The 25,449-nt window shown below is 40.3% G+C and overlaps 1 protein-coding gene across 2 annotated transcripts in view; it reads right to left on the reverse strand.

Moving 5' to 3' along the window:
• HDAC8 (histone deacetylase 8) overlaps positions 1-18,047 on the reverse strand; it is a 256,878-nt gene extending 238,831 nt beyond the window's left edge. Inside the window, exons 1-5 of one of the 2 annotated variants that reach the window (XM_037145457.2) lie at positions 17,608-18,047; positions 17,042-17,094; positions 14,388-14,518; positions 12,236-12,377; positions 5,674-11,226 (exon numbers count right to left, since the gene is read on the reverse strand). In XM_037145457.2, coding sequence (XP_037001352.1) covers positions 11,202-11,226; positions 12,236-12,377; positions 14,388-14,518; positions 17,042-17,094; positions 17,608-17,832 — 576 coding nt within the window. In that variant the 5' untranslated portion in view covers positions 17,833-18,047 and the 3' untranslated portion in view covers positions 5,674-11,201. Of the gene's footprint in view, positions 1-5,673; positions 11,227-12,235; positions 12,378-14,387; positions 14,519-17,041; positions 17,095-17,607 lie in introns of those variants that run through there. The other variant, XM_037145454.2, reaches the window with a different exon arrangement.
• Between the last annotated feature and the right edge of the window lie 7,402 nt (positions 18,048-25,449).

Genomic DNA, 25,449 nt, shown 5'->3' on the forward strand with positions numbered 1-25,449 from the left:
CTGAACCACTGTGATATACTGTATTCCTTGGTTCTATTGGAACACATCTCATCTCCTAGTGGCTAGGGGTGGGGGTGCCATAGGGACAAAGCATGTCTTAGCTTGTTCCTAATTTGCTGGTTGTCTGGGCAGTTTTCTGATGGGAGGCCTGGTGCATTATGGGTTGGACACGTACTGACACAGAATGATCCCGACTACTAAGGTAAAGGCTTGACTATTTTGTCTGCTGACGTACTGTACTGCAGGTGCCAGCATGAAACCGGTATGAGTACAAAGTGATAGGGACATGCCATCCATGGTTGAAGGAGGGGTCTGCCTTAGTAGTGACAGAATGTGGCTGACATTGAATCCAGTCCTCCATTTGCATGCAAGTATCTATTTGTCTATAAAGGCTGGGGCGGGGGGGGGGGTGCAGCTAGAGAAGGGGGTCTGGCTGTTTGGTTAAAAATCTATACTGCGACTAGAGCCCTGTGGGGGAACGGGAACAATAATACTCAGTGATATTCACTCTATCTGTGCATAAGGAACTGAACTCTTGAGAATGCAGCTCTAGGAGCTTTGATCTTAACCCCTAGGTATGTAGTAACTCAAAGCTCCATTATTTTCATAGAGCTTGCCAAGGACACAAGGCAGTTTCATGGCTTTACCAAACACTGCCCCCAAGTGGAAGTATGTGGAACCAACAACATTCTAGGACAATAATCTCTCCCTCTCCTAACAGGGAAGCCCGATGAGGGGCACCCAGCTGACATAGGTACTGTGTTGCCAGGTAGAAGGCTGGCATGCCATAGGACAAGAGGACAAATAACAAAATTGTGGGAGGAAGAAGGGCATGTTTGAACGGGAGAGGCAGGTCTTCAATGGATTATCAGAATGAGATAAAGGAATATTGGGAGCTGTAGGCAGAGTCAAACAGAATAAGACACAGAGGAAGCAAAGATAAAGAATAGCCAAAGTGGACAAATGAGACGTGATTTGACACATTCCACAGGCTAGAAGTCACTGTCCTGTGGTGGGTTTTAATATCTTCTAGTACATGTTTTACATGGATATGGTTTGAGTCCTGTTTAAGGGAATCTGGAATAGACGAGATGACTTCCTAGGAGACAAACAGTGGAATCGAAGGATTCCAAGAGGCCTGTGAGCCAGTGCTAAAGGAGGTTAAGAGCCATTTCAGAGAGGAAGTAGAGGCCAACGGCAGGCAGTTCACATACTTCTCTGTTATACCTCTTTGACTTCTTTTGGTCTGGCTTCAGAAGAGGTAGTGCTCCTCCTCGAAAGCCACTCACCCCATCCTCTCCTCCTTCCTTTGTGACTTTGTTCCATTTCTTATTTTTCTCACATTTTCAATATTTCCCTTTTAGTCTATACATGTTCTTAAGTCTCTTAAAACAGAAACAAACCCAAAAGCTACCCCCCAACCCTCATTTCTTCTTGGCCATTCCCCTCTCCTTTCTTTTGCGTTCAAACTTTTGGGCAGGTGAATGTTCCTCTCCCGTCTATTCCCTTAGTTCCTACTCACCCCACAACAGTTTGTACTCCCTTGATTCTCCAGAAAGTTCTCTTACCAAGGTCACTGATGACTACATTAATTGCCAAATATGACTGACACTGTAGTATCTCTCTGGACTGACCCCTCTACAGCATGTGACAGTGTTGAGAGTTTTCTTCTCTAACCTCCTCTGTCCCCTTAAAATTCCACGGTCTGTTTCTATTTTGATTTTCTGGCTAGCCCTGATTTTTGCTTTTCAGCTGAATTCACTGGGGCCTCTTTTTATACTTGCCCATAACAAGTTAATATTTCCTGGAGTTCTAGGCTCTACTCTGTTTTTCTCCTTCCTCTCCGACTTGCCCCTAAGTAATCTGATCCATTTTCATGCCACTTTATGTACTGGCAATACATCTGTTTCTAGTTTCGGCTTCCAATATCCATTTCCAAGTCTGAGTCTCCAATTTCCCTGGGCATTACCTCTGGTGCACAGCACCACCTAAGTATGTTTATCGAGGTGGTGTAATTCAGGGATTAACTACACAGGCTGAAAATTCAGACCACCTCGATTTCAATCTCAATGCAGTCACTTACTAAGCTTGAGCAAGGTGTTTAATCTCTGTACTCCCATGTGCAAAAGATAGATAATTAACAGTATCTGTTTCTTAATGGTAGAAAATATGAGAAAATGCATGTAAAGTAGCATCTAGCAGTAGTTCACTGTGTTAGCTTATTACTAATTCCTATCTTGTTTGGGACTCTACTCAAGCAAGCCAGAAAGTTCTGAGTCATCTTTTTCATCTTTCATCTCCTCCCATATCCACTGAATCATTAATACCTGACCTTATCTCTTAAATTGTCTCAAATCAGCCTTCACTGTTCTCCATCCTCTGATCTCATTGCCCTGCTTTAGCTCAGGTCCTCATCACTTGTCAGCAGGACTACTGATAACCTATTCGATGTCTCTACCTCCAACCTGCACCTCCTCCAATCCATCCTCTATAACTGCAGTGAGAGTTATTTTCCTAAAACACAAATCTAACCATTTTACTTGCTAACATCATTTTCAGTGCCCCCTCCCATTTCCAACCGCAGAGTTTCTGAGTGTGAGCATCAGAATCACCCTGTGGAGTTTGCAAGGGAAGGTTCTGACACACCACTCCAAACCTACTTCATCAAGATCTCTGAGACCTGGAAATCTGCATTTTTCAATTGGATGATGCGTATATACCCAAAGCCCTTCATGACCCATTTCTTATTTTCCTCTATCACCTGCCATTGCCTACTTTGTACCTTAAACCTCCAGCAATACTGGATTGCATGTAGTCCCCCAAATCCACCAAGCTATTTTACATTGCTCTGCTTTTGCAAGGGTAGCTGAGGTCTTCTGAACTACCCTTTACCTCCTTGCCTCCCTGGCACACTCCTTTTCATTATTTTTAAAAAATTTTATTAATTTTAATTGTTGTTCAAGTACAGTTTTCTGTCTTTTACTCCCATTCCAGCCCACCCCCCCCATGCTCCCCACCTCCCTCCCATTTCCACCCGTTAGTTTTTGTCCATTTGTCCTCTATACTTGTTCCTGCAAACCCTTCCCCTTTTCATTCTTTGAAGTCTTCATCATAATTTCCTGACTGATAAATCTTACTTAACTTCTCTACAGCTCAGTTTCTCAACCATTTTTTCATTATTGCTCCCCCACCCAAGAAGCCTGAAGATTCCTTTTCCTAATTGAGCCACTCATGGAATTTTAATATCACAGATATACTACACATTTGTTTCTATTACAGTGGCCCTTTGGGGAAGGATCATAAACCATGTAACATCTAACCAATCCAGCTCTCAGAAAAAGTCAGTTTTTGCTCCCTTGGGGGCAATACTGGCCCCACTGAGAATGCATGCCCTGCAGTGGCAGATGCTGCCAGTGGCAGATGCTGCCAGATGCTTCCAAACGGGTCCTGAGGTTCACTTTGGTTTCTGTGCTAAGTCTTGACTGATTCTTCCTCTCTCTCTCTCTGTCTCTCTCTGTCTCTCTCTCTCTGACTATTCCTTTGCAATATTCCTTTGTAGGCCTTTCTTCTTTCACCTGCTCTATAAATACTGGCATTCCACAAGGCTCAGGACTTGTTTCTATTTTCCTATGTTATTCTATACATGCTTTCCAGGTGATTTTACCTATTTCCTTAGTTTTAAATGACCACCTGTCATGCTATTGACTCCCAAGCCTGTGTTTTCAGTGAAGATGATTCTCCTGGGCTCTAGCCTCTTGCCAGTTCAAATATAGCCCACAGACGGGCAGCATCTAGTGTCACCTGGGAATTTTTTAGAAAATGCAGATTTTTGCCCTGGCCAGGTGGCTCAGTTGGTTGGAGCATCATCCCATACATCAAAAGATTGTGGGTTTAATCCCTGCTTGGGGTGCATATGGGAAGTCAGTGATGTTTCTCTCTCTCTCCCTCTCTCTCTCAAACCAATAAAAATGCAGATTTTTAGGTTCTATCCCAGACCTCCTGAACCAGAATCTGCATTTTAACAAGATCCCAGGTATTGCATATGTACATTAAAGGTTGAGAGCCTTGGGCTGGACCCTACTGCCAGCTCTCCAATAGACATCTTTAATTAGATGTTCCGTAAGGACATCAGTTCTTATTCCTCACTCTTCTCGGTTAATAGTAACACAATTTACTCAGTCATCTATACAAGAAACCTAGATCACTCCTTCCTTATCATTTATACCAAATTTGTTACCATTCTTACCTATTCCAGGTATTGATGGCTCTTGAATTTATTCCCTTTCCTGTGTTCATCACTGCTTTCACCTAACAGATTTCTGTCAACATACCCCCCCACCAAAATTTATTTGCCAACTATTCCTAAAATGCAAATGATCATGTTACCTCCCCCTGGCTGAAAATTCCTTCAATGATTCTTCACTGTCTAAAGCCAAGGTTTTTAACCAGGGATCCACACATGGACTTTAGCAGATCCTTAAACTTTCTGAAATTATAAGGAAACATTTGTGTATATACATTTTTCTAAGGACAGTATACAAAGCTTTCATTAGATTTTCGGAATCATCCTTGAGCAAAATAGGTCAAGAACCACTGACCTGAAGGACCAAGTCCAAGCAATGTAGCTTGGCATACAAGCACACTTCACACTTCTCCCACCTTACCTCCAGCCACTTGCCTGTAGGAGCTCTTGTCCCAGCTTTAATTACAGACTTACAAGTTTCCTCAGCTTTCACACCTCTGTGCCTCCATACATGCTGTTCCTGGGATAATCCCAGGCTTAACTATATAACATTAAGTGGTGCAGCCTAGCTTTGCACTCAGGTCTTACTTTAAAGTTAGTCATTCCACTCTACAGTGGCTTGACATGTACATCATAACCTAGTACATACAAATACATACACTGGAACAAGTCTCATGAAATACACCTTGATATCAAAAAAATGCTGATTGCAGTCCACTAAATTGATATATTGTTCCACTAATGAGTTGCAACCCTTAGTTTGAAAACCACTGCACTAGGCCTTTGCTGATACAGGGAGTTCTCCTTACCAAGAATTAATTATCTTAGCCCCAGCAGTACTAAGGTTTTGAGGTTTCCTAGGGATACAAAGCTGTCATAACATAAAGCATTTGCTAATGAACTGCCAACTTGTATCAGTCCCCATTCAAACAACCTACTCCTTTAATCTGTATCACTTATCCCCATTTGTCTATTTTTTCAATCACTTTGTTTCTCATGCATTGTCAGATACATCAGCAAGTAATTGGGTGCATATCTATCACAAAGTGAAATTACAAATCTTATAAAAAGATGCAGGATATCATGGAGTCAGCAGACAGAACTGATAACAAGGATCTGGTACACCAGGTTACAACTGAAGAGGAGAAAAATAAATAAGGATAATGATTTTAAAAGTGATTCAAAAGAGTGATTTAAATACCAAGTAATTAAGAACCCTCAGGAAAAATGATGAAGCCCTTGAATATTTTGGAAAAATCAACCCTCTAAATGATCATGCTCCAACTCTCCCATGAACTGAAACGTACCATCTTGAAAAATCATGCAATTTTGTTAGAAAAATTAAGCCGCAAACAAAAACAATCAATTCTTGATACATGGTTTGTTGTAGCATTCAAATTTATGAAAAGAGACTAAATAAACACATTTAATAGCTTATAGTTATTCAAGTTAGCATACTATCAAGCTCTATCCCCTCCATTACTTTAAAATTTTAGTCCTCCCCCTTTTAAAGATTTTTTATTTGTTTTAGACAGAGGGGAAAGGAGGGAGAAAGAGAGGAAGAGAAATGTCATTGTGTAGTTGCCTCTTGTATGCCCCCTACTCGGGACCTGGTCCACAACCCAGGCATGTATCCTGACCAGGAATCAAACTGGCAACCCTTTGGTTTGCAGGCTGGTGATCAACCCACTGAGCCACACCAGACAGGGCTAGTTCCTCTTTTAAATGGATTCACTAAGAGGCCTTTTTGTCCGGTACCAACTGTCCTCAAATAATAGACCTCTTCATTTCCATATCACCTAGCATACAGCAGGAGCATAATAAGTGTTTATTAAATGAATAATTACAATAGCCTTTAGTCTCAGTTCCTTTTGATTCAATTAGCACATTGCCACGCATGCTAAAATTCCCCAATGATGTAGCTCAGTGGATTGAGCTCGGGCCTGCGAACCAGACAATCGAGGTTCGATTCCCAGTCAGGGCACATGCCTGGGTTGCCGGCTGGTTCCCTGCAGGCCAGTTCCCAGCAGGGGATGCGCAAAGGGCAACCATACATTGATGTTTCTCTCCCTTTCTCCTTTCCTTCCCCTCTAAAGATAAATACATAAATTAAAAAAATAAAATAAAATAAAATTCCCCAATAAACCCCCACTAGCCTCAGGGGGGAAAATCCATCTCCTCAGCATGATTTACAAAACCTTTATAATCTGTTTTGCTCTATTTTTTTTTAATGTTCAGGCCACATTTGAACTTGTAGTTCTTCAAATGCCCCATAATTTCCTCCCGCCATGCTTTTATTATTTCCTCTGCTTGGAATTGTTCATCACCACCACTGGGAAGAGAGACTCTTTCTCCCTGTTCTGTACAACCCACTACTTTGTGCATAACTAGCACACACTGACCATATTGTGTCTGTATTGTAGTTGCTTCACAACTTGTTCCAAGCAGTTTATTATAAAAAGTTTATTGATAAAAGTAATATAATCACATTTAGAGAATATATAGAAAAAGTAGGGGAAACAGGAAAATGGTACATGTATATGTATGTGTGTGAGTGTATATACATACACATATACATGTATCCTCCTAGAGTCACTGGTATCATTTTGTTGTACAGTTTGACCTTCCAACATGGATTTGAACTGCACCAGTCCACTTATACATGAATTTTTTTCAGTTTGAACCTGTGTTGTTCAAAGTTCAACTCTGTGGTTGGGCATCCACAGATGCAGAGGACCCACTGTACTTAATAATGTGCTGTTTGGATGGTGCAGGAGATATGCACTTCAACTTCTGTCTTTTTTTTTTTTACAACTCTCCCAATTTAGTTCATTTATTAATTTTTTTATTTTAATTGTTGTTCAAGAAACCTCTGTCTTGATCAGAGGTCAACTGCTTTTCCTTCTAAGATTTTTTTCACATGCATATATTTTTACATGACTCTCATCAAAGTGATACTTTGATGTATGATACTTAAACAAAGTCAGTATTATATGATATGCATTTTTTCTTGTTATGCAGTTGCCCTAACCACCATTTTTAATGGTTATATATTAACCCAACAAATAGATATGTTGTAGTATACTACTACTACCTAGCCATTCTGCTGCTGAATATTTAGGTCTCCCTTCCTTTTTTGGCTTTTTTTAAGTGAGAGAGAATTTACCATCTTCATATATACAGCTTTTCCATATTTTGGATTGGTTTATTTCCTTAGAATAGATTATCAAGAGTAATAGATGTTATAAGATAAAGATCTTTCTTCCTTTGGCTCAAATTTGGTAGGAGGAAAGTATATACATGTATATATGATGTTTCAATTTCACTTCCTTTAATTACTAGTAATACTAAGTATTCGTTCATGTTTGTTTACTATTTATTTCCTCTTGTAAATTGCCTGTTCATGTCTCCTGCCCATTTATCTGCATATTAGTGTTCTTAAAAAGCAATTAGAATAAACATTTTAACCCCTTGTTATATTTTCTGTAACTATTTTTTACCTCTTTTTATTTTGGTAGAATTTCAGCTGCAAAAGTAATAAAATCTCATCACAGAAAATTTGAAAACTAGAAAAACACATATAAAAAATCATCAATAATTCTGCCACCCTAACATAACTATTAACATAATCATTCTTTCTAGTTTTTTTCCCATAGGTATGTGTTTTACAAAGTTGTAATCACAGTGTGCATACAATTTTATTTCTTTTTCTTGATTTTTAAAAAGATTGTATTTACTTTATTTTATTTTTTTAGAGCGGGGAAGGAAAGGAGAAAGAGGAGAGAAACATCAATGTGTGGTTGCCTCTTGTGTGCCCCCTATTGGGGACCTGGCCTGCAACCCAAGTATGTGCCCTGAACTAGGGACCTGGCCTGCAACCCAAGTATGTGCCCTGACTGAGAATCGAACTGGTGGTCCTTTGGTTCCCAGGCTGGCACTCAATCCACTGAACCACACCAAGCAGGGCTGCATACAATTTTAAAACCTGCTTTATCATTAGCACATAAGTATTTTGCTGAAATGCCATAGAGTCTTCATAATCATCATTTAAAATAAAAGCATAGTATAATATTCAATGGAAAGGATTCGCCATTTCCTTATTGCTAGACATTCGTGTTACTTTTTTTGAAATAAATAACAGATAAACATCTTCATACAAATAGTTTTTTTCTATAATTTTAATAATTTTCTTAGGAAACATTTTCAGGAGTAGGCTTACTACATAAGAGGGCATTAATACATGCTGGCTTCCAAATTGCTTTCTTAAGGGTTGAACCAAACCACACTACTACTAGCAAACTGAGTGTCATTTTAAAAAATTCTGTTAAATACAGGCTTAAACAGTGGCTACCTGGTTGTTTTAATTTACATTTCTTTGATTAGTAGTGATGAACACTGCCCCGTGTTTTCCAGTTGTACTTAAACTCCTCTGTAAGTTTTCTATTCATGTTCTTTGCCCATATTTCTTCCTATATATCATACTATATAAATACTTTAGAAAATACAAAACTCTCACACTTCACCATATTTGTGTCAAATATGCCTTTTCAGTATGTGTTTAGATTTTATTTTTAAAATGGTCACAATAATTTTAAGTTACTTTGGTTTAAATTTTTTTTTAAGATTGTATTTATTTATTTTTAGAGAGAGGGGAAAGGCGGGAGAAAGAGGGAGAGACACATCAATGTCTGGTTGCCTCTTGCACTCTTCCCACTAGGGACCTGGCCCATAGCCCAGGAATGTACCCTGACCGGGAATAGAACCCGTGACCCTTTGGTTTGCAGGCTGGAACTCAACCACTGAGCCACACCAGCTAGGGCTGGTTTTAAAATTTTTATATAAGTCAAATAGTTGATCTTATCCTTTATGCGGGGTTTTTTTTTTTTTTTTTTTGCATTCTTTCTTAAAGCTTAGAAAACTATTCCCCTCCAGAGGCTTGATAAATATTCATTCCTCCTAGTTCCTTAAAATTTGCTTTTTTATATTTAACTCTTCAATCCAGCTGCCACTTATTTTAGTTTATTACAGGAGATGAGAGTATAAATGCTACAAGCTGTCACAACATCATTTACTGAACAATCCTTTCCACTCCCATTCACTTGCAACACATGCTTTATAATAGATTGAATTCTCATATATAATTGTCTCTTTGGGGAATTTACGATATCACCTGTCATACCTTATACCCATGGTACCAGTGTTTTCATTTTTCTAGTTTTGTACATTTAATATATAAAAGCATTAGTCCCTCATTAATCTTTTGCAAAAATTTTCTTTGAAAATAACTCTTCTTTAGCTTTCAAATGTAATTATTTGCTGTCTTGCCCCTATGATATGAATTTGTTGAGTGCAGAATTGGTTTATTTCATTAGAATGGATTGCTAAGAATAATATTACTGGGTTAAGAGGTAGGAACATTTTCCCCAATTTTAACTCTTATTTCTAGAGTTTTTAAAAAGTCAGTAAATGAATGGATCAAAAAATTGTGGTACATATGCACAATGGAATTCTATGCAGCAGAGAGAAAGAAGGAGCTACTACCCTTTGCAACAACATGGATGGAACTGGAAAGCATTATGCTGAGTGAAATAGGCCAGGCATTGAAGGACAAATACCATATGATCTCACCTTTAACAGGAAGCTAAATAACAAAATAAACAAGCAAATAGAATAAAAACAAAGACACTAAAATAGAGTTTTTAAAAAGTCAATTGAATGGATGATGCTTAAACAAAGTCAATATTATATGATATGCATTTTTTCTTGTTATGTAGTTGCCCTAACCACCATTTTTAATGGTTATATAATAATCCAACAAATAGATATATTGACTGTCATACAGTCAATTTCACTAGAATCCTGCTAGGATATTTTGAAGATATTTTCCCCAAAATTATTAGGTGAAAAAATATACCACATTTCAATTTATATACCTCTAGCTTACTAGTGATGATAAACATATGCATGACATATAGTATATTCATAATTAACACATGCTAAATGAATAAAAGGCATGTATGAATCTATACATGTATCACGGGAGGGGGAAATACTGTGGTTACAATACATAAATGCTAGTTAGATGTCAATTTGTGGGCTAAATGGCTGCAGTCCACCTGCAGAGAGGTGCTAGAAGTATCAAAAACACTGTGAATTGGGGCAATCCCAAGAAACTCCTTGTCAGTCTTATTTTTACCACAGGTATGTCTGTTTTGTAGTACGATCAGCTGAAAGCTGTCTGGAATAGTTACAACAATGGTGTGTGGGTATGCCCACACCTATACACAACACAGAAGCAGCCATAATTGGCTTAAGATACAGACTGCATTTCTTTTGGCAGTGAAACAGTGATAAGAAGTATCAGGTATCTGAGTGTCCCATTCAAAACTGACCCAGGCCGTAGTAGGCTTACATACATAAGCCCTTCACTATACCACTTTTGCATTTTTGTTTTTGTTCTAGAATCATGGTGCCTAGCACTGTGCTATATGGTGTAGTTCCAATAAAATGGTGATCTTTCTTGCTTATGTTTTCCATCTTCAGTATTGAGGAATCAATTTCTGATGTAGCATTAAGTTATTCTAAAAAATTAGAAGCATTAAACTACACTAAAAATAAGTAAATACATAAACTCTTCCAAGTGCCAAATTCAAACTAGATCTGACTCACAGGACCAAGCATTTCCCATGAAACCACACTATTATTCTCAACGGGCTAAGCACGAGGGGGGCAGAGAAGTCTTTGGTTCAGGGAAAGTTGGTCTTTTCCCCTTTAACTGTAGCTTGAAGGAAAGGTCTTTTTTTTTTTTCTCCTTGGAATTGCTGAAATATTTTTTAATAGAGCAGAAACTAACAAAAGGCAGGTTGTTTCTCTTTGTTTTTAAGGACATAGAAGACTTATTGCTAAACACTGGTTCTCTTTCCTTCATCACCTCAGTAGATTTTAGTAGTAAACTTTCTCAAGGCCTTCCTTGGTTATGAAATCTGTCGATTTGAAGAAAAGAATTCCATGTTATTACCTTAACCCGCATATGCTGAAATTGTGCATAACATTTTATTCTGAGAAAAACAAAGTGCTGTTTTCTCCAGACTGAAGGACACTGGAGAGTAGCAAGGCCATGAGCCATAGAGTATGAACAACTGGTGTGTCCAATGATACATTAGGACATTTATTAATTCAGATCTTAGAAATTCTTCTCCAAGATGTATTAAGTACTACAGACATATCAGGCAAGATGCCAAGTGCTGAATAAGGCCCAGCAGTCCTTGTCAGATACAGAATAGAGCTGTCTGATATATTAACACAAAAAACACTTGCTTTTCCTTTAACACCAAGTAGCAGCACCTAAGAATGGCTGTTGCATGAACCATTTGTTCTTAAAGGCACACCTACCTCTCACAGCATAAGCCTCCTTTTTGATCCTTCAGCCTTTTGTTCTAAATCTACTGTCATTAATTGTTCATCTATTTGAAAATCTGGTTATCACTTCTTTCAGGACCTAGTTCTACAATGCATCTTTTCGGAGATTCCCATGATTAATTTCTCCCTGTTGCTAAATCTCTTCAGCTTATATATATATTCAGTTGGTACTCAAACTGATGTTGCTCCCTGATTATTCTAGTTTTTTAAATATTTCTATAATATAAATCCCTAGAAGACAGGGATTTCCAGAACCATGGAAAGGAATTTTGAGATTATATCCTTTGCCCTGCACATTTTCCTGATGAAGAAACTGAGACCCAAAGCAGTTAATCTGCCTTAGTCAGTTAGCAAAGGTTGCAGAAAAAGCCCAGGGTCCTAACTTTCAATAGTTAGCTTTCCACTATATTATGCGTCATCTTCTGTTTCATTTGCATCTTTTCAGAATGCCTAGTAAAGTGCTAATATATGCACAAGTCTCTCAATACATACCAATATAGTAAGCATAAGAGTACATAACTGAGGAACTGAGTCAAGGAAAAAGGCCAAAAGGCAGAAAGGTCATTTTCTTACTTTTTTGCATGGTGCCACCCTCCGGACCAGTTAATTGCTACTTTGCACATTCCATCAATCAGGCATTGGGCAGCTGTGATTGTTGCCCCTCCCACAGCTGCTGCATAGTCAAATATCCCTTCGGTGGCTGGGCAGTCATAACCTTTGGGCAAACATCAAAAGAACTTGTTAAAAGATGAGTTGGAGAAATAGGAAATGTGATACTGTGATTTATAATAAATACATATCTGCTCTTTGTGCCCATTTATGGCACAGAGCTCCTAAAACTCTTGGAATTTCCTAAGTGATGAGAGCATAAAGTTGTCTTTGTTATATTAAGGAGATGACAAGAGGACCACACCTAAGTACCAGTGCTAGTTACCAGTGGAACAGTGTTTTTAGAGAGTTGGAACTTTTAGTCTTACTCCTTGACCTTTAGTGAGAGGAGAGGAGCTGGAGATTTAGTTCAATCACCAACTGGTCAATGATTTAATCAACCATGCCTATGTAATAAAGTCTCCATAAAAACTCTATAAGAGAAGGTTCAGAAAGCTTCCAGGTTGATGAACACATGGAGGTTTGGGGAGAGTGATATGCTTGAAGAGAGCATGAAATTCTGCATCCTTTCCCCATACCTTTCTCTGTGCATTTATCCCACCTGGCTGTTCCTTTTCCAGTTGACTCTTGAACAACACAGGGGTTTGGGGGGCCAACCATCCTGTGTAGTTGAATATTCATGTATTAACTTCTGACTCCCCCAAAACGAAATTACCAATGAACTACTATTGACCAGAAACCTTGTCAGTAACATAGTCAATTAATGCACACTTTGTGCATATATGTACAGTCTTCTTTCAATAAAATAAGCTAGAGAAAAGCTTATTGAGAAAATCATAAGAGAAAAAAACATTTTACCATATTTACTGAAAAACATCCACATAGAAGTGGACCTGTGCAGTTTAAACCTGTGTTGTTTAAGGGTCAACTGTATAATTAATGGGTAATCTAGAGAGTAAATGGGTTTCCTGAGTTCTGTGAGCCATTTTAGCAAGTTAATCAAATCAAGGAGGGGCTCAGAAGTACAAGGTAACAACCTGGGCCTGGGACTGGCATCTGAAGTACACAGCAGTCTTGAGGGACTAGACTAAGCCCTTCATATGGAATCTGATGCCATCTCGAGGTAGATAGTGTCAGAATTGAGTTGCATTGTAGGACACCCAGCTGGTGTCATGAGCATTGATTGGTGGTGTGGGGGTAACTGGGTCCAGAACCCTATTAGGGGGAATAGGTTAAAAATATGACAACATACCCTTCCCAAAAGCTACTACGCTAAAATCAGCTCCAAACAAGAGATAAACATCTCCAGTGTTGGGGAAAACATTCTTTAAAGTGTTGAGCTAGAAAGACTAAACCTTCCAGATTACCTACTCACATCCTACAGATGGAAAAACTGAGGTCTGAGAGCTGGTATGTCTTATCTGTGGTGGCACAGAGCCAGGCCTGGGACACAGGTTTCTTGCCCCACTCCCAGTCCAGTTCTTCTAAATCATGATGTTTCTCTAAATTATCCTGTTGGCCACTTCCAATTTTTTAAATGAAGCTGTTTAATGAAAGATAAAGTAGAAAACCTATCCAGAACATATGTGTAAATCTCTACTCAAGTTAAACTATACGGTAACAGGACAGTTAAACCACCACACATACAGCCAGGCCCGATCTGGGCACATTGCTATTGCAACTGAAAGATTTTTCTCCACCTAATCCATTTCTGCTCAATTCGTATGATTTAAGTACTTATTAAGTGAGATGTATGTGGCTAAACTGAGAGATTAAGAATGTGGTTAACACATTACCACATATTTCAGACTATAAGATACACTTTTTTCCCCACTCCCCAATTTGGAAGGAATAATGGTTGTTAATCCTGCTGCTGAGTTCTGTTTACACTTATATTGGTGACATATTATATTATTTATGTTATTAAATATTTTACCATGTTTTGCTTCAAAATTTTTTCCTCCTCTAAAACCTAAGTGTGTCCTATGGTTCAAAAAATACAGTAGTTCTTAATTAAAAAGTATTAAAGACAACCATGCAAGTTATAAAAGATAAAGTAGTTATGACCTATAGATGGAGGTGTGTATCCCCCACCATTGGTCAGGAATGACTTTACCTAGCCCATATTCTATGGAGTCTGGATGATCGTCATCTCCTTCTTGGCTGACCTTCTGGAGATGTTGCAGATAGGCATCAGTGTGGAAGGTGGCCATCTCCTCCATGGAGGCCACTTTGGGCTTAACTATTCTAATGATAACAGAGAACAAAGAGGAATGAGTGACTCAGACCCAGGGTATGTCAGAAGCTAGACACAGGAACCAGTAATTCAAGCAGAAAATACAACTCCTAGCTTCTGGTTCCAGTGACTTAAGTAATAAACATGTTCTGTTCTTCCACTGCAGTATATATCCTTCAGTTCTTCACATCTATGTAACAGTTCCATTAATGGGGGTGAGGGGATAGATTTTCCCCTTGAGTTTATAGGTAGTAAAAGTATATTTAAGTTAAATAAGCAGGTATTGGACAAACATTGTTGCTCTGTGAGTTACAACTTTCATGACAAACCAGTAGGCTGAGATATTTTGATATGAATCACTTCCTAATTGGGCCACATAATCCTTTCAACTACATTTGTATTTTCACAGGCAGCTGTATTATTATGAACTTTGAATTTGGAGTCAGAGAACTATATTCCTGTCCTAACTCTGTACTTACCAGCTCTATAACCTCAGGTAAAAAGTCTCCTCATCTGTAAAGTGGGGACATCTTATGGGACGTATGTAAAGATTAAATGATAACATATAAAAATGCTTTATGGATATTTATCATTAATAATATTGCAGGATAGCCCTGGCTGGTGTGGCTCGGTGGATTGAGCGCTGGCCTACAAACCAAAACGTCACTGGTTCCATGCTCAGTCAGGGCACACGCCTGGGTTGTGGGCCAGGTCCCTGGTTAGGGGGTATGAGAGGCAGCCAATCGCAGTTTCTCTCACACATCGATGTTGCCCATTCTCTCTTTCTCCTTCCCTTCCCCCTGTCTCTAAAAAAATACATAAAATCTTTAAAGAAAGAATCAGAAAGGCAACCCAAAACATAAAAGTTTCTGTTTGGTCCCTCACATCTGCCTTTGAGAGGAAGGGCAAAGAGTTGGAGCTGGGTTTTTCACAAGAAGTGACAAACAGGAGTGACTGAGAATGCAGGGTGCTAACAACAGGAGTTACCACCTCTAACTTCTGGCTGCCTATTTATTCCCCATTTTCTCTTCCTAACTGCTGCTACTGCTCTCTAGCCCTAGCCAATCAAAAGATGGTCTGCCGACTGACAGAGGCATCACCTGAGAGCCTGTTAGAAAGGGAAACTTCAGACCTATTGAATCAAAATGTATTTTTTCACAAGGTAATTCATATGCATATTCGAATTAGAGAAGCAATGACCTAGGCCCTCCTCACCCCGAGGAAACAGTAGTGTTATTTTATGTTTACTAATTGGAAACAGGGCCAAGAGTTTCTCCTCAATTAGCATGACTTTTCAGGATACTACCAGCAACAAAGAGGCCAGCTTGAGAGGCTCAGCCTCAAAATTTAAATATGTATAACCAAGATCAGAGGACTTGATTCTTGCTCCTTCTTCAAGAAAACATGCCTACATCATCAACGGTGATTAAATCTGCCCATTAAAATATTTTTTCTTCTTGAACCATGTTTCCCAGTCCTAATAGCTCCCTCTTCTTGTAACCCTCTTTCTTATTTACCAAATACTTACTGAAAGCCTCCCTACTTAACAAGCAAGGAAATTTGACAAGTTTTTAAACAAATTTTTATTGATTTTTTTAGAGAGAGAGAAACATCAATTTGTTGTTCCATCTATTTATGCATTCATTGGTTGACTCTTGTATGTGCCCATGACCAGGGATCAAACCACAGCCTTGGCTCTAACAACTGAGCTACCTGACCAGGGCTAGTTTTGTTTTGTTTTGCTTTCTTGTTTGTCTTAAAGTCAGTTTTTGAAATGTTAAGTGAATTTAATAGAAGGCATGTAGTTTTTATGTTTATCAAATATATGAGTTAAAAATTATTGAAAAACATTCCTAAAGAAGGTACTCAATATATAATTGTTAATAATAAGGATAAAATTTGAAAGCCTATTATGGTACCTGTGGGAGAGAAATGAAGCACTAGCAGGTGTAAACAGACATATATTTGGCGGGAAAATGTCATAAATAAACATACAAGTGTCAGGGCTATAATATTTAGTCTTAAAATGACAAACAGCAAATTCATTGTTTTAAAAAGAAGTACTTAGCTCTCTGTGCCTGGACACAGTTTTCTTTGTTTCTGACTTGTCTCCAGGCTCCCTCATTAAAGTTTGGTGGTGGTGATGGGGTGTCTAAAAGTCTTAAGTAGAACCCACATCATCAGATCTGGCTTAAGGCAGGAAAGAACTCATACCAAAACTCCTCCTAGCTGAACACTTTTTTTTTGTACCCTAATGTACTCATCTCAAAATCTCCAAAAAGCATGTATCCCTAGGATACTTTCCCTGTCTGCAGTAAAGTCCTATTTCAAAAGGCTCTTAAGTGCTTCATGCACTCCCTTCAGGTTTTCTTAATTCTTCAAGAGCTTTCATTAGGTTACTGGCAAATTACAAACCTTGTGAACTACAGAAAGCTTTCAAAGAAGGACCACTCCCTAATTAGTCCCATGGTGAAGCAGGATATTAAGGGTAGGAACACCTGGGTTTGGGGCTTTGTTCCTGAAAGATAACTTACCTCATTTGCTTATGTAGCGCATATGCTTCGATTAAAGAATGTACCATACTGGCCTAAAAACATCAGCGGGGGAAAGAAAGTAGAAAATAGTCTCTTAATGTTTAATTCAGAGAAATTGCATTGACTTCATCATCTTAAACAAAGGAACGAACTTTTAGCCCTCCTCCCTTCGTTGTACTTAACAGTCATAATGTACTTTAGACAATATAGATAAAGTATCTAAATCGTTAAAGCGAAAGTTGCCGGGCCTGAGGGAGGATTGGGACCACTTTCTCCTGTCGTTTCTTCTCTACTTCAGTAATCCCTTGTATTAGAGACGCCTTCCGTTAGTGCCCTACCCTCCTCTCCAGCCAGCCCCCACCTACGTCCGTTCCGCGCCCCGCTGATAAACGAGGAGCTCCGAGAAACTGTAAGTGAACACTTCCTCCATCACCTCGTACAGCTGCCCAAATTACTGCTGAAGATTTTCCCCAATCCAGTGTCTTCTTCGCTTCCTAATGTTCTCTTGTCCACCCACCCCGCCCCCACCGCAAAAGCCCACGGTCTTTCATGCCAACCTCTCTTACCCGTTTGGGCACTTTGGCCAGGGAATCACACATGCTGACATACTCGGGACTGTAGATGTAAACCGGGGGCAGCGAAAGCCCACCGTCCGCAGGTTCCTCAGGCTCCTTCATCCTCCACTTCCAGCCGTTCCGAAGCCAACGTCCGGATGCGGCTTTTTTAGTACTCAGCCCGGGCTCCGGTTCCTGCTCCTCTAATCGGCCGCAGCGGTGCTCCCTGGTCAACATTCCCTCCTGTTCTTGAGATCGCCAGAGTCACTGTTCTCGATCCCCAACCAATTGAAGGAGTGCATGGGTCTTCCCAGTCCACAACCCCTTCATTTAGTGATCACAGCTCAAAAACGGGAGGTCTGCAGATATTAAATCACTGATAACTGTCAATTAGAATTGATGTTTTATGGCACATGGAAGCACTGTCAAAACTAACCATCCTTGTTGCCCTACGGGGCCATTTGAGATGAGGTCAGACCAGCTTCAGAGCATGCTGGGAGATGTAGTTCCAAGTGGTTTGAGTAGCGGAAGAACCCAGGCTACTTACTAAAAAGAGCCACAAATTTGAGTTTTAGCGCCAAAAAAAAAAAAAACAGCCTCAACTCCTTATGAATTGTTTCAGTCTGAAAATACACTCACATAAATAAAGATAGACACAACGTGGCCACCAACAGCATCACCCAGCTATATCTGACTTTTTGGGGTGGAGGGTAAATTAATGTTAAAAAGGTTTGACAAGTTTACACCGTAAATTCTGTGCCTCTGTGCCTCATTGCTTTTCATCACCTATCCATATTCATGTAAGAGTTAACAATCTCAATAATTTATCCTGGCAAAGCTGATACCACTTTCCCAACAGGCTGGCTGGTACTCTGGAAATTGCTTGGTAGATTCCAATGATGTCAAATTACTCCTTGAAAATTTGTGTGGACTAAAAGTGTAAGATACTTTCAGTGATGTTTGGAGACTACAGATTATCTCTCCTCCCTTTGCTTTCGCACACGTTGAAAGACTAGGGAAATATTTTAGGTTTCATGTGAGGGTTCACATTAGAAAATATTCTGAAGCAGTTTTAGAATTACTAGCAGTATTTCCAAGTTCCTAGGAGTCCCTATGTACTGATACAAGCTGACCAATGCTGAAGCACCCAACTCTCACATGAACCTGACTGACCTACTATATCACCCCTAAGATAACCCAATATCCTTACCTTCTTCAAAATCTACCTTGCTGTCCTGGTCGGGTAACTTATTTGGTTAGAGCATTGTCCAGGGCATATACAAGAATCAACCAATGGATGCACAAAAAAGTGGAACAACAGCCCTCGCTGCTGTGGCTCAGTGGATTGAGTGCTGAGCTGTAAACCAAAAGGACTGACAGTTGGATTCCCAGTCAGGACACATGCCTGGGTCGCAGGCTGGGTCCCCACTGGGGGGCGCGTGAGAGGCAACCATGCTCTGATGTTTCTCTCCCGCTCTCCTTCCCTTCCTCTCCGTCTAAAAATTAAATAAATACATTCGTTTTAAAAATAGTATAAAGGACATGAGGACAACAGCTAAGGGGGTGGAAATGGGAGGGCGGTGGGGAGCACGGGGGGTGGGCTGGGATGGGAGTAAAAGACAGAAAACTGTACTTGAAAAATAATTAAATAAAAAAGAAATGTCTAAAAAAAGTGGTACAACAAATTGATGTTTCTCTCTCCAAAAATAAATAAATAAAATTTAAAACTGCCTACCTTGTGGGGTCAGGGTTTGACCACCTGAGAGGGTTTGCAGATCCTGAAAAACCCCCGGGCATCACCTCTTCTCATCTCAAGATGGATAATGAGGAGCGCCAGGCCTGTGCCATCATCTGCTTCCTGCATGATCAGCTGAAGCATGGGGGGGGGGGCTCTCATCCGATGCCCAGGAGAGCTTGGAGTTTGCAATCCAGTGCCTGGAGACCATTTCAGGGGTGACAATGGACGACAGCAACCTCACACTTCCTCCAACTATCAGGGAATTTGCATTCTTGTAGAGATGAGACAAATACACAAAATCCATGTACAACACAGGGTCAGATAATGAGTGTAGGGTGCTTAAATTACTTAATACATAAGCACCAAATACTCATCACTGGTACTTAAATGGCAAATGGGATTCTTATTCAGTGGTATTTGAGGGGGTCTTAGCGGATGGACTGGATTTTACTCGGTGGAGATGGGAACCAGGGGAGGACATGCAGACTGGAATCACCAGCATATGCAAAAATAAGAAAAGAAGAATATTTCTAGTTTGTTTTAGATGAAGGGGCTGGGTCATGAAGGGTTTTGAATGCCAGGCTAAAGAGAACAGACTGGGACATGGGGGAACATTTAAACATGAATTTTAAAAAAATTCTACAGCAGTGGTGTGTAGGAAAGGTGAGCTATTGAAAGACTAGCAGCAGGGAGAGTGCCACAATGGTCCAGATGAGAAGTAATGATGACTTAAACTAGGGTAGGAGCAATGGAAATAGAGAGGAAGAACCACCACATAGGGTAGGTTCAATAGGACTTCCTAACTATTTGGATATTGGTGAGAGAGAAGGAGATGCAAGAGAATCACTGAAAATTCTTAAATTTAAAGTCTAGGTTAAGAGGAGGCTAGTAGTATCAATATAAGAGGAAAACAGCCCTGGCTCATGTGCCTCAGTGGGTTGAGTGCCAGCCTGCAAACCAAAGGGTTACTGGTTCGATTCCCAGCCACAGCACATGCCTGGGTTGTGGGCCAGGTTCCCAGTAGGGGGCATGTGAGAGGCAACCACACATTGAGGTTTCTCTCCCTTTCTTTCCCTCTCCCTTCTCTCTCTAAAAAAATAAATAAATAAAAATAGGGACTTCTGCCAAGATTGAGGCATAGGTGGAGACGCCATGCTTTCTCACACAACCAAGTTTAGAGACAATAAAATATTGGCAACAGAAAACACAGTCAGAACACAAAAAATTGAACTTTTCGGAAGTCGGATAACAACGAATTCTTCAGCCTGACCAGTAAGAGGGGTGAAGCCAGCAGCTGGCGGAGCGGGTTCGCACAAGAAAACTCCGTCAGACGGACTCAGGTGCATGGATTCCAGGCGTGGGGTTGCAAAGGGCGGACCCAGTGAGCGACCGGCAGGGCGGTGGGTTGACTGTGGTCACGCATTCCTGTGCAGATAGACCAGAGAGGGAGTGGGCAGTGAGACTGGACAAGCAGGCCCCAGCGGTGGGAGGCAGCAGAGGGGGACGTCATTTCCCCGCTCTGAGCCCACCCCCATATACAGCGTCACAACCCAGCGACCCCGCCCCTAACGCTCCGCTCCTCATATTTAACCGGCGCAAACAGACCAAAAATGGCTCAAGAAGATCTCAAAGCCCCAGAGCCCATAACTCTAAGCAACGAAGAAATAGCAAAACTTTCAGATGCACAGTTCAAAACACTGGTGATCAGGATGCTCACAGAACTGGTTGATTTTAGTCACAAATTAGAGCAACATATGAAGGCTAAACTAATTGAAATGAAGGGAATTGCGCAGGAAACCAATAGTGATGAAAAGGAAACTGGGACTCAAATCAAGGGAGTGAACCAGAAGGAAGGAAAAAATGACCAAACAGGAAAATATGAAGAAACAAGAATTCAAAAAAATGAGGAGAGACTTAGGAACCTCCAGGACATCTTTAAACGCTCCAACATCCAAATTATAGGGGTACCAGAATGGGGAAAGGAACAGCCACCAGTGGAAAACTTATTTGAACAAATAATAAAGGAGAATTTCCCCAATCTGGCAAAGGAAATAGACTTCCAGGAAATCCAGGAAGCTCAGAGAGTCCCAAAGAAGTTGGACCCAAGAAGAAACACACCAAGGCACATCATCATTACACTAGCCAAGATTAAAATGAAGGAGAGAATCCTAGAAGCAGCAAGAGATAAGGGACAGTCACCTACAAAAGAGTTCCCATCAGACTGTCAGCGGATTTCTCAAAAGAGACCTTCCAGGCAAGAAGGGGCTGGAAAGAGGTATTCCAAGTCATGAAATCCAAAGACCTACAACCAAGATTGCTCTATCCAGCAAAACTTTCATTTAGAATAGAAGGACAGATAAAGTGCTTCTCAGATAAGATCAAATTCAAGGAGTTCATCATCACCAAGCCCTTATTATATGAAATGTTAAAGGGACTTATCTAAGAAAAAGAAGATAAAAAAGATGAACAGTGAAAGGACAGCAAACTCACAGTTATTAACAACCACATCTAAAACAAAAGCAAACTAAAAGGACAGCTACATCAGGAGCGGAAACACAGAAATGAAGATCTCATGGAGGGTTAGCAATAGGTGAGTGGGAGGAGGAGAAGGGGGGAGAAGATACGGAAAATAAGTAGCATAGATGGTAGGTAGAAAATAGATAGGGGAGGGCAAGAATAGTAGGGGAAATATAGAATCTAAAGAACTTGAGACATATGGTCATAAACTAAAGGAGGAAATGGTGGGGGGTGCAGGGTGGAGGGGAACGGAGGGGGGAATAGAACAACTGTAATGGCATAATCAATAAATAAAAGTTAAAATAATAATAATAAATTTTAAGAAAAGAGAAAAACAAGGAGGAAGAACTCACAGGGTAGAGCTGAATGAGTTTGATTTTAAAAATGGTTGAAGTGTCGAATTTTCACTTCTCCAAGGAGGACATACAGAAGATCCAGAGTCACATGAAGAGATGCTCAGTATCGTTAGCTATCAGAGAGATGCAAATTAAAACCACAATGAGATACCACTTTACACCAGTCAGGATGGCTATCATAAACAAAGCAACAAACAACAAATGTTGGAGAGGTTGTGGGGAAAAGGGGTCCTTAGTTCACTGTTGGTGGGATTGCAGACTGGTACAACCATTATGGAAAACAGTATGGAATTTTCTCAGAAAAATTAAAATCGACCTGCCTTTGACCCAGCAATTCCACTGCTAGGATTATATCCTAAGAATCCTAAAACATCAATATCAAAGAACCTATGCACCACAATGTTCATAGCAGCACAATTTACAATAGCCAAGAGTTGGAAGCAACCTAGGTGCCCATCAGTAAATGAATGGATCAAAGAATTGTGGTACATATACACAATGGAATTCTATGCAGCAGAGAGAAAGAAGGAGCTCCTACCCTTTGCAACAGCATGGATGGAACTGGAAAGCATTATGCTGAGTGAAATAGGCCAGGTGCTGAAAGACAAATACCATATGATCTCACCTTTAACAGGAAGCTAAACAACAAAACAAACAAGCAAGCAAAAAAAAAACAAAAAACAAAGACACTGAAATAGAGAACAAGGGGACAGTGACCAGAGGGGAGAGGGAAGGGAAGTTAAGGGGAAAAAAGGGGGAGGGATTTGGAGGAACAAATAGGAAGGACACAGGGACGAGAACTAAGGGGGTGGAAATGGGAGGGAGGTGGGGAGCAAGGGGTGAGGGAGGCTGGGATGGGAGAAATAGACGAAAAAACTGTACTTGAAAAATAACTGAATAAAATTAATAAAAAATGGTTGAGGTGTCGAGTTTTATAAATCAGTGGTTTAAGCAGGTGCTTAACCTGCCTCCTTTTTTCCCTACATAAGAAAGAGACAGCTGAAGTCATGAGTGACTGAGAAAGCCCAGGGAACATGGCTTCCTCCACCGGAATGTCTAATAGTCACATCTAACTTAATATTTTCAAACAAAATTTCTGATTTCCCCATCCAAATCTTTCCTGCCCCTTCCCCATCTTTCATAGCTCAAGAACGAGCCCAACAACTACCGAGTTGCCTAAGTCAGAAACCTGGGAGTTATGTGTATTACCTCTTTTCCCCCTCTCAAATCTAATCCACCAACAACTTCCATTGGTCCCACCTCCAAGATATGTCTTAAATCCTGTACATCCAGTTCTGTCTGCACTCTGCTGCTACCCTAGTCCTTGCACTGTAATGGCTCACCTGTACTTCCCACAAGATCTAGCTAGTTTCTTTTCTATGTCTGCTGACCTACAATCCATTCATTGTACCAGCTGCCAGAGCGAGAGAAGAAAAAAAAAAAGCCCAACCAGATGTCACTTTTTAAAACTTACCCCACACTATGGTTAGAATCTTTAAACTAGGAAGAGTGTAATTTGAAGGAATGCCTGTTTGTGGGGCTTAGAAGGAGAAAAAGATGCCAGAAATGAGACCTAAAAGAAATAGTTGGCTGAGAACTAGTACAGTTCCATAGAAATCGAGGCATGAGAGGCTTACAAGGGAGAGGTAGTAACAATGTCATGTATTGTGAGAGTCAAAGAATCCTTTCACCAATAGGAGCTCGCTGGTGCTCTATGAAGAAAATGAGAGGTAGAGGAGGAAGCCAGATCAGGGGTTCAGGAGTGAGGCCAACCCTATGAAGTGTAGTTTCCTCTTTGAAGAAATGTGATTGTAGAAGGAAAGAGTTAGTATAAAAGCCTGGGGGCATGTCAGAGCCCAGGAATGTTTGGGGCTTTTTTTAGGATAAAGGAGAAATGCACATGTTTATAAACAGAAAAGAAGGAGTCTCTGGGGCTGTAAGAGCTGACTGAAAGGCAAGATCATGACAGGTGGGCAATATAAGGAGAAAATGGGACTTGTTCTGGACCTTACAGTTTGGCCAACCAACACCCTAAAATCTGGACTCTAATCCGATGACATGAAACAAGATTGTTTTATATGTTCTTTCAGATCTAGGAAACAAACAGGTAACTGAATTCAACATTGGAACTCTGCTTTTAAACCGGAAACTCTCAACTGGTATACAATGTAGGAAGATAATTCAATTATGGAGAAAATATATTGCTGCAGGAGGCTCTGAAATTGGCAGCAGTATTACCGTAGCAGATCTCACAGGGAGGCTGGATCCTTGTTTATAATAAGACAGAGTACAAACCATGCCGCGAGTCCCTAGCTTCAATTTTCCACATGCTTAATACCCAAGTGGTCCTTAAGTTGGGAAGAAAACCCTTCCCAAAGCACTAGATTTGCAGTCAAAGGACTTGAGGTCAGGGGAAGTAGCATAAACCATGGCTCCATAGTGCCCCCGTGTGGTGACACTGGCCAAATTCCTTGACTGACTTGACTCAACCATTGCTACTGAAGGTAGTTTTTGAACCAGAAAGGTCAGTTCGGGCTTGCCACTTTTGGTGACCTCACTTGCCTTTACTTGCTGGCAGGTGTAGGCAGATGGGAAAGGAACACAATAAAAAGAAACCCACCCATTTGTCTGCTTTGTTTTGTGCATTTCCTAATCTTCCACAATCGTACTTAACAGACTGACCCTTGTTTTCACACCACTTTCTAGTGTCTTTTCATGAACTCTATATATAGAGTCAGACTGCTTGAGCAAGTAAGCTCTACCACTTACTAGCTGTTTGATCTGGAAAAATGTGCTTAAAGGATCAGTGCCTCAGTCCTTGCACAGTGCCTGTATAACAATGTCTGGTGTTATGCCAAATAGTCCATACTTTTTGAAAAAGTTTCCCCCCATTGTTGTCCTCACCCCAGTACCATGGCTGCATGAGTATTGCCAGTGGTTTGAGAATAGGTCCTTGGCTTTTAGGCCTAACCTTGAAAGAAATCAGACTTCTGCTAAATATAGGGTGACCATATCATCCAAACTGGGACACTTTTGAGAGTGACAGAGAGTACTATTAGCAATTACTGCAGGACAACAGGCATAAATGAGGACTGTCCTGGGAAAACTGAGCCCTAAGTTTACTCAAGTTTAATAAGAAATGAAGACTAAATGTGGAAAACACTGCATCTCCACTGTATTAGTACAGGTACTAGGGTTTTGGTAAGTGCAAAAAGGATGGTAAAGCCCCTAGCTGGTATAGCT

Source organism: Artibeus jamaicensis, unplaced genomic scaffold (assembly GCF_021234435.1).
Source record: "Artibeus jamaicensis isolate MK-2021 breed Jamaican fruit bat unplaced genomic scaffold, CSHL_Jam_final contig_2377, whole genome shotgun sequence".
Taxonomy (NCBI): domain Eukaryota; kingdom Metazoa; phylum Chordata; class Mammalia; order Chiroptera; family Phyllostomidae; genus Artibeus; species Artibeus jamaicensis.